The sequence below is a fragment of the Pipistrellus kuhlii genome, unplaced genomic scaffold (genome assembly GCF_014108245.1).
Source record: "Pipistrellus kuhlii isolate mPipKuh1 unplaced genomic scaffold, mPipKuh1.p scaffold_m20_p_1, whole genome shotgun sequence".
NCBI classification, from domain to species: Eukaryota; Metazoa; Chordata; class Mammalia; order Chiroptera; family Vespertilionidae; genus Pipistrellus; species Pipistrellus kuhlii.
The window spans coordinates 110,366,589-110,381,242 of NW_023425404.1; the positions used below are offsets into that span (position 1 = coordinate 110,366,589).

A 14,654-nucleotide genomic window follows, 5' to 3' on the forward strand; every position below is an offset into this window, starting at 1 on the left:
TCTATGGTACTCTGTTATAGCAGCTGGAAGAGGATAACACACACCCTGACCCATGATTTGTTTCTAATAATTTTGGAGGCAAATATTTAAATCTGGGACTCAGGAAGCTATCTGAGAAGATATCTGAATCAACAGAAAGCTCCCTGGAGGTTAATTTGGAGGCTAACATGGAAAACTCCAAGTAAAGCAAGTACCATGAGGGGCACAACCATTAGCACACTTAGGGAAGCCGGCCCCACTATCCGGAGGCTGACCAGAACAGAACCTGGTTGACATCGGCAAGAAAAGAAGATTGCAGGCAAAAATTGCCTTTGCAAGTTAAAAAATTCTTTCAAACTAGGGCTATAGTCCTACCAACTTTCTTCTTCTATCAGCTCTATTGTCTTTGTTTTAATTTTAGGTAAGTTTTATCACTATAAAGTATTGCAAACCTCTTTTAGGAAAATGCATTACACGTGAAAATATTTAAGTACTTAGGTCTGTGCCCTGTGAGACTTAGTGGGGAGAAAGAGCAAACACAGGATTCTGCTTCCCAAAGAATACAAGATATGAATACACTAAAATTTAAATAATGTAAATGACATGCTTACAACTAGGGAAACCAACTCAGTTTGCTCAGGACTTTCCCAGTCTCAGAACTAAAAGTTCTGCTTCCCGGGAACGCCTTTAATTTGGGGCAAATTGGGATAGTTGGTCTCCCTCCTTACAGTGTATCAGGCTCTTTGCTTAATGTGTCACATGCATAAACTGGTGTAATTGTCACCGTTTTATAGATGGAGACTGAAGATTAGCGATATTCCATAACTTTCAAAAATACCAAAGCTAAATAGAAGCCAGGGTTCAGAAGCCAAGAATCTGACTGCAGAACCCAAACTCTTGACTATATCACACCAAAGTCATCTTGGAAGTAGTGACAAGACAGCATGAAGTTAACCTCCAAGTAACCACTGTGGGATTCAGGCGCACGGAAGAGCCCTATGGTCTGGGAAGCAGAAGCTTCCAGAAGCAGTGAGGACTCGTTCAGATGCTGGAAGTACTGGCAGTCAGCCACTCATTCCTGCTGGCGGGGCTGACTGACAGAGGGAGGGAGAGGAAAAGCACAGCTTTGGGAGATGCACACTCAAGCTGGCTGGCCCACAGGGGCTACCCTGTTTGTCACTGGCGTTTTTTGTGGTAAACTTTAGAATGTCAACCCCATAGGAAGTTTATGTCTGTGCCAGAGGTGTGCCAGACCACCTCTGGGAGGAATTATAGTGAGAATGATTCATTTATTTTTGGAAAAGCAAGCTCAAATCCCAAAGGGTAGAATCACTTCTGGAGCAAAGGCTTCTAGGTTTATTTTTAGTGTCATTTTAGCATCTGATAAGTCTCTGATGTGTGTGTTTAATCTTTGTTTCTTTTTACCATTGCCAATGCTATCCTATTTTACCCAGAACAATTGTCATTCAGTCACCTTATACTACATGAATAATTTCAAGTCTGGGTTGAATTCCGGCTCCCAAATATGACTCCTACCACTTTCTCACTGAGCAACAAAGACACCCATGATGATTTCTTCTAACAATTTTCGAAATCATTTTGTAGAGCACAGCTGAAAATGTTACACCCCCACTATTCAGCATCAGAATAGTGAGAAGCTCTTTTCCCATAGACATGCTAAGAATTTAGCAGTACAATTAAATCCAAAAGATTATTTAAACATTTTTTCCTAAACTTAAGCAGTATTATAATGTTGCTTTAATCAAACATAAGTTGAATATTTAAAGATTTCTAAGTACCCATTGACTGCAAAAGAAAATATACAGATTATGTACTTTTTAGAACTATGCTTGCATATATATATATAAATACATAAATATGTATATACATAGATATATATGTATATACAAAATATATATTTGGTTTAGTTGTCTCAAGTAAGAACTTCTAAAATACTGTTTTGGGATTCTGGAGTTCCTAATTACTGATAAAACACAAAACAATTTGTTATATTTTAAATTATTGTCCAGAAAAGCAGTATATTCTGATTTCAAAGCTAACTGGTTTGTGAATGTTCTCTAATTTGAATAGATCTAGAGATTTGAGAATATGTTATTTTGCCTCAGAATAACCTAGCCAATTTATACCTACATCTAGATTTTAATTTCATTTTTTAGAAATTTATACCTATGTTTAGATTTTAATGTGTATTTTTTTCTCTGATTTGTTTATAATTTTTACCTACTTAAGCCAAAGATAAACTCTCCGACCTGTCATTATAAACAAACTACAAATATAAGTGGGATTGTCATTAAGGGGAAAAGAAATAATTTCTGCCCAAATTACACAGTCTTTAATAATATTTTCATGGCACAAAAATCCATAAAGTATATATCTGTATCTATACAACACACACACACACACACACACACACACACACACACCCATCCTAGAAAAAAAAGAAAGAAAAGAAATATACAGTATAGCCGAAACTGGTTTAGCTCAATGGATAGAGCGTCGGCTTGGGGACTGAAAGGACCCAGGTTTGATTCCGGTCAAGAGCATGTACCTTGGTTGCGGGCATACACCCAGTAGGGGGTGTGCAAGAGGCAACTGATCGATGACTCTCTCTCATCGATGTTTCTAACTCTCTATCTCTCTCCCTTCCTCTCTGTACAAAATCAATTAAAAATATATTAAAAAAAAAAAAGAAATATACAGTATAGATACTTTTGTAGTTTCCTGACAAGCACTATATAATGTGGGGCAGTAGTTTGAGAAGATGGAAGCAATAAAGAATTAAAAATAGCAGGTGGACAGTAACACTGTTTCCATTTAGGTAAACCATATCATCAAGTCTAACTTTTGGAAACAAATTATGCCATGACTAAAAAGTCAGCTCAAAGCAGATCCCCATTTTCCTTGGTGAATAAAACTGCACATATTGTATGAATCAATCTCACACAGGAAGATTCTTCATTCAAGTACAATAAGAGAAATGCTCATAATGTCATTGCAGAGGGTATTCTGTAAATACTTATTAAATAAATAATATATTTTTAAAGACTTAAAACTGGACTATGTATTTGCGCTTTTTTTCTCCTGTGCTAATCAATTCAACTCTTTGGGAATATCATCAATCCACAAGAAGTTCCAAAATATAGTTTTACATTAGACAGCCTTAGTGTCAAGTCACATAAATATCACATATAGATATATCTAAGTGTTGGTTACATTTCTGAACAAGAAGGTAAATTTTTTTCCAACCAATACACATATATGAAACTGACTCAGTGTGTCCCTGACATGATTTGAAAATAGAGAAATGTAAGGAAATGAATGTAAAGAACTATCTGGGTCTCACAGAACCCAAGCTCCAAGTTCAAGGTAAGTGGCTGAAGAGTCACAACCAAGCAGAGGTAGGGAGGTGAGCAACAGGTCATTGGGATCAAAGGACATTTAGACAGGACATAGGTAAAATCCTAGATCTTAAGAGACAGACTTGTAAACAATAATTCCAGTACACATGGATCAGGAAGGTGGTGGAAGATAAAGATCAAGAACCAGAAAGGATGTCTGTGAAAGTGTGGTGTGGGCAGATCAGCAGTATCTTAAGGGAAAGATTGGGCCATAAGGAGCAGGGGATCTGGCCGCAGAGAAGCACCACGACCATACGCCCAGGAGATAGTGAACAAACAAAATGCAGAAATGCAGACACAGCCAGCAGTGTCTGTTCATGGAAATGTTAAGTACTTCCCATTATCTACTAGCCTGGGGCTTGGGGCAGAAGGATGTGGGCACTTGGATGAAACAGGAAGTTGGGGAAAGTGGGTAAAATTCATGTCTACAGAAAAAAATGCTATGGCAATCCTGTTTTACATATAAGGCAAACACATAAACGTGCATATGTACTATCCAAGTTGGACATCAGTTTTGAGCCATAAAAAAGAAAAACTACTACTTCCAATTTTACCATGATTGCTCAACAATATAAAAAAAAAAACACACAAAAAAAAACCCCCACAATAATTCCTATTCTCTCCTTTACATGTATGCCACTTTACAATTTACAAAACCCTTGCAAAGTTTTCTCAGTTGGTGCAAAAGCCCTAGACACATTTATATCTTTCCCAGTGATCAAACCTCCCCCTTTCCCAATCAACTCAGCTTTACAGGAAATATACTCTTAATGTTTTATTGTTTGCTACTTTAAGTGTCAGATGTTTCTCCTTCATACCCATATGGAAGGAACACTTTGATTTAATTTTTGCAAATCAATGAAAGACACATGGGCATCTTGGAACAGGTGCTTTTCATTAGTATTTAATTCTTTCCCCAACTTCACACTCAGAAAAGGAAACTTACCACGTTTCTTTCATTCCAAGTCTATGAATACTAGGAACATGAGTTTCTCTAAGCACTTCAAATTCAATCAGAATATTGGTCAAAGGATTGAGACTTTATGAATTCTATTCATGTTAAAAGAGATCCCGAAACACTGCTGGTTGTGCAAACATCACTTTCAAAGTACATTAATAGCTTATTAATGTGCCTGAATTTAACATTTCTGTTCTCAACTCAATGGCACATTTAACTTTTAATGACGGCAATTGTCCTTAGGAACACAAGGCACATCCTAGCGGTCTTTGCTGAGTCTAGGAAAGTGATGATTTGTTTTTGCATTTTGTCTCCTTTCATTTACTCATTGGGCCCTACCGGTCCTGGGGTAGGCCCTGGGAGGGGAGCTATCTGACACACGCATTCTGTCTCCACAGAGGTCATGATCTAACAAACTGGAATACACTGAGCTAAAGGCCATGGAAAAGGTATGACCTTCAGAATTCTGAAGTACACTTCCACTCTATTGAGGACAGATGTCATAACTAAAATATACAACATACTGCCGAAACCGGTTTGGCTCAGTGGTAGAGCGTTGGTCTGCGGACTGAAAGGTCCCAGGTTCGATTCCGGTCAAGGGCATGTACATTGGTTGCGGGCACATCCCCAGTAGAGGGTGTGCAAGAGGCAGCTGGTTGATGTTTCTCTCTCATCGACGTTTCTAGCTCTCTATCTCTCTCCCTTCCTCTCTGTAAAAAATCAATAATATATATATATATTAAAATATCCAACATACTAAGATGAGGAGCATTATATGAAGACCGAAGTGTTTAATGTAGGAATGATTTACTGCTTTCTTGGTATCTCTGAGAGGGCATTAGCAGACTCAGGCTTTGCAATAAACACAGATTACAATGTTGCATTCCAGTGACAGAAACACATAAAATACCTGAAGCAAAACTGAATACAATTTCAAACTGAAAAGAGTAAACAAGGGGTGAGATTGCAAAACATAAAAACACTGGCAATCCAGAGCACTGTAAATTAAGGAAAACTGAGGAAACACAAAGTGAGACCAGAAGGCAAATGCATAATGCAGGCAAATGAACCAAAGACAAACGAAGATCAAAACAGCCTTGCAGTGAGAAGCAGAAACCATCAGGATTATTGCCTCTTAAGGAACTGTGTCAAATGAAAGTACGTAAGCTAACCTAATTGAATGTCAAAAGGCAGTAAAGATGATTTCCAATAATACTATTCAAGAACCAAGCCAAAATTCGATGAAGTTTAAGTAGAAGTCCCCTTTATTGCATCAAAGTAACAGTAGAGATGCATAATTTAAACCCTTTGGTAACTTAATCTCTTGGACAGGAGACTGAAACGTAAAGAAAGCCCAACATAATCACGAAAGAAAATGAAATACTCAACAATCAGAGCAGTTTGGGGCAGTATCATGAGAAACACATAACTTAAACATTACAAACAATTAAGGGAGAAGCCTTCTGTGGTGATGCTGATGAACATCAAATGGGACTGATAGAAACATCGGACTTTTGCCTCAAGAAATTCTTGTGCTAACAATCAGAATTCTCTCTCCCTCGGAAGAAGGAGCCTAAAACCATGACTCCCACAACTGCCGGGCCACTTAATCCACAAAGTAAAACTGATCAGCTCCAGGACATAAGCACGTTCTCATACACAGAAGTTACAAAAAGAAAATAAAAGTTCATTTAAATGTATGGCACTCAGACTAGGGAATGTAAAATATCTCGGAATAGCTTCTTGCTCTATACCCTTCTTGGTACAGATGTGGAATCTGAGCCTGAGAAGGTTACAAATGCTCCCCCCACACCGAGCACAGACCATGTAGTGAGAGCTGAGAGCAAGGGTGAAGCCCAATGTCTCACACTCCTGCAGTTCAGCACTGCCACAAGCTACCCCAACAACAGGGACACAGCACGTGTTATCATTAAAAATCCTAATCAAAATTAAAGAAACTAAGATAACCTGGATGGAAAAAAAAATGGCGTTTCTTAATACTAAAAACATGTTCTTTTTCATCTTACCACTAATGTGTACTTCTCTAATTTTTTTTTCAATTTCTACAATAGTATTTAAACAAATGCATATGATGGACTGTTACTACTCTAGGCACTAAAGGTTTGCATCAAACAGCTGTCATGACCATAGCTGCTACGTACTTCTAGAGTCAATCAGCGCTTCCTCACCAGGGCCCAGCCTAGGGCACATTTCAAAGGGGACCCTAAATTTCAAAGCAACTGAAGTCATGGATATGACTCTTTCCTTTCCCCACCAGAAAAAAAATACCCTGGGAATGTTTTCACTTTGAATTTTTTCCAGCTATGCTTTAAGGTTATTTAAACAGATCAAAACATCATCAAAACAAAAATGAAAAAAAAAAAATTCTTGAAAGCTTTACATGCTAGAATTTTATTTATTTTGGAAAAAGTCATAGTTAGGTTCATATATGTAATTTTAATATTTAAACTATTAATTTATTGTATACCTAAAATACAATGTTATATGTCAATTATATCTCAATTCAAAAAAAGAATGAACAGCAGCTGCTGGGACTCAGTAGTTGAGCATTGACCTATGAGCCAGGAGGTCACAGTTCAATTCACAGTCAGGCACAGGCCCAGGTTGCAAGCTCAGTCCCCACTGCTGGGTGTGCAGGAGGCAGCCGATCAATGATTTTCTCTCATTGATGTTTTTATCTCTCTCTTTCTCCCTTCCTCTCTGAAATCAATAAAAATGTTTTAAGAAAAGAATAAGCAGAAAGTAATTTAATTTGGCCATTTCATTCATTCACCAAATATTTGCTGAATGCTTATTCAAAGAACTGGAAATAAATCAGCTAACATCTCTGCTCCTGTAGGGCTTCGTTCTAGTAAGAAAGAGAAAGGTGGGCTAATGGGGGGAAAAAGCAAGGTAAAGGGACAGACAGTGCAAGAAGGGGTGCTATTTTATATCTGGTAGAGAGGGTCTCTCTGATAAAGCAACAACTGAACAGAATGTGGGGGGAAAAATAGGGTGAAGCAAGCTTTAAATAATGCACTAGATCAAATCAATTTGATATTTTTAGAGCATTTCACCCCAAAGCAGCAGAGTACACATTATTTTTAAGTGCACATGATACATTTTCTAGGATAGATCATGTTAGGACACAAAACAAGTCTCAGTTAATTTAAGAAGACTGAAATCATATCAAGCATCTTCTCTGACCATAATAATATAAAACTAGAAATTAATCACAAGAAAAAACTGAAAAACACACAAAGACATGGAGATTACATAACATGTTACTAAATAATGAATGGGTTAACAATTAGATCAAGGGGGAAACATCAAAGGATTGTAAGAAAATACTATAAATAACTATATGCTAATGGTCTGGACAAATAGGAGGACATCTAAAAATTTCTAGAAACATATAATCTTCCAAAACTGAATCAGGAAGAATCAGAAAAATCTTAATAGATAGATTATATCTATAGTGAAATGGAAGCAATACTCAAAAAACTCCCAGCAAACAAAGGTTCTGACTAGATGGCTCCACACGTGACTTTTAACAAACATTCAAAGAAAAACTAACACCTACCATCCTCAAACTATCCCCAAAAATTCAAGAGGAGGGAAGACTCCCAAGCTCATTTTATGAGGCAAGCATTATCCTAATTCCAAAACTAGATAAGGAACTATACAGAAAGGAAATTATAGGCCAATATCCCTGATGAACCTAGTGCTAACATACTCAACTATTTGATATTAGCAAACCAGATCCAATAATACATTTAAAAGACCATACACCATGACCAGGTGAATTTATTCCAAAGATGCAAGGTTGGTACACTATCAACAAATCTATAAACATGATATACCACATAAATAAAATAAGGGATAAAAATCATATGATCACATCCATTGATGCGTAAAAAGAACTTGATAAAAACCATTAATGACAAAAACTCTCAGCAAAGAGGAAACATACCTCAATATAATAAAGGCCATATATAACAAATTCATAAGCAACATCATACTCAATAGAGAAAACTAAAAATATTTCCCTTACAATCAGGAACAAGGCAGGGATGTATGCTTTCAAAACTTTTATTCAACATAATACTGGAGGTCCTTAGCCATAGCAGACAAAAAGAAATAAAGGGAATCCAAACTGGAAAGGGAGAAGTAAAACTATCATTTGCAGATGACTGATACTATATAGAGGGAACCTAAAGACTCCAACAAAAAACCACTACAACTGATAAATAAATTCAATAAAGTAGTAAGATACAAAATAAATATCCAGAAATCAGTTGCATTTCTATACACCAATCTTGAACTATCCAAAAGGGAAACTCAGAAAGCAATCTCATTTACAATTGCATAAAAAATACCTTAAAATAAATTTAACCAAGGATGCATAAAAACCTATACTCAGAAAATTACAAAACACCGAAGAAATAAATTAAAGAAGATATAAATAAGTGAAATCATATACCATGTCCATGAATAGGAAGAATTAACATCATTAAAATTTCCATATTTACCAAAGTAATCTATAGATTTAATGCAATTGCTATCAACATACCAATATCTTATTTTTAAAAAATTAGAACAAAAATTTATATGGAACCACAAAAGACTTGAATAGCCACAGCATCTTGAGAAAGAAGAACAAAATTGGAGGAATCATGCTATCTGATATCAAAATATACTGCAAGGCCATAATAATCAAAGCAGCATAAAAGCAGACATATAGATAAATGAAACAGAATAGAGAGTCCATGCCTTTATGGTCAATATCTGTCAAAGGAGGCAAGAACACATGATGGCGTAAGTCTTATAATAAATGTTGATGGGAAAATTGGACAGATACATGCAAAAAAGAAAAGAAACTGAACTGCCTTGCTGCTTGTTACACCACACACATGAATAAACTCAAAATAGTTTAAAGATTTAAATGTTAGCCGAAGCTGGTTTGGCTCAGTGGTAGAGCGTCGGTGTGCGGACTGAAGGGTCCCAGGTTCGATTCCGGTCAGGGGCATGTACATTGGTTGCGGGCACATCCCCAGTAGCGGGTGTGCAGGAGACAGCTGGTAGATGTTTCTCTCTCATCGATGTTTCTAGCTCTCTATCTCTCTCTCCCTTCCTCTCTGTAAAAAATCAATAAAATATATTTAGGAAAAAAAAAAAAGATTTGAATGTTAGACTCAACACCATAAAATTCTTAGAAGTAAACACAGGCAGTAAAATCTAAGACATTTCTCATAGCAATATTTTATATTTTATATCTCCTTCGGCAAGGAAAACAAAAGAAAAATAAACAAATGGGATTATATCAAACTTAAAAGTTTTTGCACACCAAAATGAAAAGACAACCCACTGAATGGGAGAACATATTTGCCAATTATATATATAATAATTTAATATTCAAAATTTATGAGTAACTTATAAAACTCAACACCAAAAAAATATTCAATTTTAAAAGTGGACAAAGGACCTGAATAGATACTTCTCAAAAGAGGACTTACAGATGACCAATAGACATATAAAAAGATGGTCAGTGTCACTAATCCTCAGAGACATGCAAATTAAAACCACAATGAGGTGTCATCTGACACCTGCCAGAATGCCTATCATCAATAAATCAACAAACAAGTGTTGGTGAGGATGTGGAGAAAAGAGAACCCTTGTGCACTGTTGATGGAAATGAATATTGGTGCAGACTGGAAAACAGTATGGAGTTACCTCAAAAAATTAAAAATGGAATTGCCTTATGACCCAGCAATTCCACTTCTTGGAATTTATTCAAAATAATCCAAAATAGTAATTCAAAAGAATATATGCAATCCTAGGTTCATTGCTATGTTATTTACAAGAGCCATAACTGGAATCAGCTCAAGTGACTATCAGTAGATGAGTGGATAAAAAAAAAAGGTACATTTACACAATGGAGTATTACTCAGCCTGAGAGGGAGGGAGGGAAGGAGGAAGGAAGGGGGGGAGGGAAGGAGAGAGAGAGATCTTACCTTTTGTGACAGCATGGATGGACCTGGAGAGTATTATGCTAAGTAAGTAAACCAGTCAGAGAAAGACAAATACCATATGATTTCACTTAAAGTTGGAATCTGATGAACAAAATAAACTACCAAACAATATAGAAACATTATGGCCATTACCAGAGGGAAATGGGGGTGGGGGAAGGCAGGAGAGGTAAAGGAGGAGATGAAGGGTGATGAAAAGAAACATGACTCGGGTGATGAACACACAATACAATATACAGATAATGTATTATAGAACTGTACGCCTGAAATCTACTTTTATTAACCAATATCACTTCAATAAATTCAATTTAAAAAACAAAAACAAAAAACACCTCGAATCTAAAGAACAGAAAGGACATGGAGTCTAAGTCTACAATAAAAAGAGTAATCCAGGCTATAGCTGGTGCCCATAATTTGCTTAACCCCAGGATATGAACCCAGGAGAGGACCTACAGAGTGAGAAAGAGGCCATTTGAGAAAACAAAACAAAAAGTATGATGGGTAATTAAAACATTTTGAAAATACTACTGATGGAAGCACAATATTATACATATAATCCATGCTGCTGAATTATATACTTAAAATAGCTAAAATGGCATAGTCCATTATATATATATTTTTATCACAATAAAATATTTTTAAAGGAAGTATATTATACAATATGACACAAAATATCGTATCTTTTAAAAAATAAAATTTGTTGAGAGTAGAAAGTAAATGTTCTCACCAAAACAAACACACAAATAAGTAGATTTTTAGTAATAGTTTTATCAGCTGTATTAGTTTAACATCCAAAACAATTTCAACTAAGAGTTTTAGACTTAATCCACCAGTTTGGATGAAGTAAACAGGAAAAAGTAGAGGAACAGGTAGAAGAATAACCATCAGAATTTTTCTTAAAAAAGCAACAACCCTCATATCCCAAATGTCATACCTAACTTCCTTTTGGCAAGATCTAGCAACCACTTAGCCACTTCAATATAACTATAAGAATGGCTTTTCTCAATGGAAATACAATACAAGTTTTGCAGAACTCAAGTTTCCACTCTGGCTGTGTATATCTATCACATACAATTCCTGTAAAACACACTCACATAGCAGATCCTAAAACCATTTTGTCATCAAAGATCTATTTTAGTGAAAATAGTAAAGGAAGAAGGAAAAAACAAACATGCAAATTAGTAGTTTTAAAAAAACAGGGCTCAACTTCCAAACATAATTTAAAATTTTCAAATACACCCAGGCTAAATGCTCATGCAGCAGTGAAGAATGTTAAAAGCACACTGTGACACATTTTTTAAAAGGAATTAATTTTTTTTTAAATGGTTAATGCTTGATACCTCCTTCATCAGACGGTCTTGTCACCTCACTGCTGCATGAAAAACTAGGGTAAATCTCGGATATTTCTGACTTGTCATCTCCAAGAACTGTACCAAAAGTACTGCTCGAATGAGATCGAGACCGCTGTCTCCTATATTGACTTGCCTTTTCTATATTGGAGGGAAAATATTCATACTTGTGATTAAGTGAATTGAAAAACAAAAACAAAACAAAACATTACTTAGAAGTTTAACATGAAGAAAAGCAACCCCTTATTAAATAATAATACAAAAGCTCAGTATTATAAATTCTAATCACCTACTCCCAAACTTTAACATACATTGTATCAGCTATATTAATGACTTAATGACCATTTACACTCGTTTTTAATCTAGATTTTAAAAGAGATATGAGAGATGGGAAATTAATAAGAACTAAGAAACATTAGTAAATTGATAAATTTCTATCAAACATAATGACTGATTACAAATAATTGTCTTTATGTGTCACCAAACACATAATATTGGTTGCCTTTTCTATATTTTTAGAAATTTAAATGCCTATTTGGGTGATTATATGGATCAAACTGACTATTAAAATTCTTATTTTGCCTTGAGCTTTCAATTTTATCAATATCATCAATTAAATCTAAAGTAGAAATCAGAGGGGAAGGCCAGATCTAAGTGATATGATGTCAATTTTTATTGTTTAAAATAATTGCATAACTGTAAAAGCTTTGGTTTGTTAAAAACAGTTAGAAAATCCAAAATATAAAACCATGCTATTACTATATTCAAATATCCAAACCATTTGGGTTTTTGTTTTTAATTATAAATATGCAATCTAAGTTACAAGTCAAATAAACTTCCTATGGAAACTATAAACTTTACAATATAAAAACTGAGAAGTAAAATTTAGGGATGCATGAAGGTTTATTTTAAGACATTTATGATGCTATATAGGTAACCTCCCCACTGTTTTATATAACTAGAGGCTCGATGCATGAAATTTGTGCAAGGGACTCGGCCCTCACAGCCGCAGTGCTTGCTTTGGCCCTGACAGCCTCTGCTTTGTCCAGAAGGTCATCTGGAAGGATGTCAGAAGGTCATTCAGCTGCCCGGTCTGATTAGCATATTATGCTGATAGATAGATAAATAGATAGATAAATAGATAGATAGATAGATAGATAGATAGATTAATTTCTTAAATCTACCTTTAAAATATTGTGTTTTTCATGAAACAGATCTCCTTTACGTTTTGGCAGTTTAGTGCAATCCAAATAAATGCATTTGAAAGCCCATAAAACCTATAAGATAATATTTACTAATCAAAAGCAGATATAAGTTCTAGATGCCTTTAGTTTTTCTATTTTTTCATTAATCCTTATCCAGGGATATTTTTTCATTGATTTTTAGGGAGAGTAGGAGAGGGAAAGACAGAGAGAAACATCATTGCTGGGTTGCCTCCTCTGTAAGCCCCAACCAGGGCCCCGGGCGGGGGAGCAGCTTGCAACCAAGGTACATGCCCTTGACCAGAATAGAACCCCGAGACCGTTTGGTCTGCAGGCCGATGTTCTATCTACTGAGCCGAACTAGCTAATGCTCTAGATGCCTTTTTTAAATGAATCTAGAACAAACTAATTTGGATATATTAAAAAGCCCTTTTCAGCCGAAACCAGTTTGGCTCAGTGGAAAGCGCATCAGTCTGCGGACTGAAAGGTCCTAGGTTCGATTCAGGTCAAGGGCATGTACATTGGTTGTGGGCACATCCCCAGTAGGAGGTGTGCAGGAGGCAGCTGGTCGATGTTTCTCTCTCATCAATGTTTCTAACTCTCTATCTCTCTCCCTTCCTCTCTGTAAAAAATCAATAAAATGTATATATATATATATATATATATATATATATTTTTTTTTTTTTTAAAGTCCTTTTCAAGTACATAAATGATTAATGGAATTTTAAAGCAGCTTAGCACTTTTTTAGTCTGATTCCTCAACTTTAAAATGTACATTACACAATGCACTTCTACAGTTCCGAGTAGCTCCACTTTTAGGACAAAACCATGTAAAGGGGGAGGAACTCAACATGCAAGCAGTACCCGAGAGCATGTGGAGACTTCTAGACTGAATATTGTCTTCCAGGGGGTCAATGTCGAAGATGGAGCCAGGATCTGTGCGCCAAACTTTGAGGTCTTTTACCAAAAGGAAAAAAATAAACAAGTCAAGAATGAATAAAATAAAATAAAAAAAAGTCAGCACCAAAGAGAGTCAAGAGAAAAATCATGAACAGAACCTATGCAGAGAGAGAACATGTAATAAGCAAACACACTACGATGCGGACGTCAGAGGAGAACAAAGAAAACATCCGCTCTGCAGGAAATCTGTTGAGAAAACTTGAGGATGAAATGTAAGCTGCCCTGTTTATCTTCAGCGCCGCCCCCAGCACACATGCACGCCAGACAGCCCTGTGTGTCTCCCCACATCCCTTGCACTCCGATCTCCCGGGCTCTCCACACACGGAAACAGGTACAGTGTTTAATGAAAACTCCTGATTGAAGACACATGGCTGATTCTTTATGTGACCGAGAGGTTTTTGTCTGAGGAAACAAAACCAACAATTCTCTCCCTCCAACAGAAATACATGTTTAAAACGTAGGCAAGTGGTAGCCCAGTTTTCATTGTGAGCCAAAGAGCACGAGCTTAACCCACATACGGTAAGATACATTTATTTGAAATAAGTACAATAAAGCGAGGCACCGAGCAAGGACGGAGGGATGGGAAGACGAACAAGGTAGAGCTGCCTGCTCTCAGTGGACCATGGACTAGTTCACCGCTATGGTCAGTATCAGACTCTGCAAGCCCATTTATTCTCTTATTTTAGTTGGGGGCAAAAGGCTAAATCTAATGACTTCCATGTGTTCAGTCCCTCTACCTAATGACTATCAAGTCCTAA

General features: G+C 36.2%; 1 protein-coding gene across 4 annotated transcripts in view; it reads right to left on the reverse strand.

Moving 5' to 3' along the window:
• The window catches only part of NEBL (nebulette), a 364,126-nt gene that overhangs the window by 15,082 nt on the left and 334,390 nt on the right, over positions 1–14,654 (reverse strand). For 3 of the 4 annotated variants that reach the window (XM_045587984.1, XM_045587986.1, XM_045587981.1), the window contains 2 exons: positions 13,801–13,893; positions 11,726–11,875 (listed from right to left, as the gene is read on the reverse strand). The exons of the other annotated variant lie outside the window; for it this stretch is intronic. In XM_045587984.1, the coding sequence (XP_045443940.1) occupies positions 11,726–11,875; positions 13,801–13,893 (243 nt within the window). The remainder of the gene's footprint in view (positions 1–11,725; positions 11,876–13,800; positions 13,894–14,654) is intronic. 4 annotated transcript variants of the gene reach the window in all.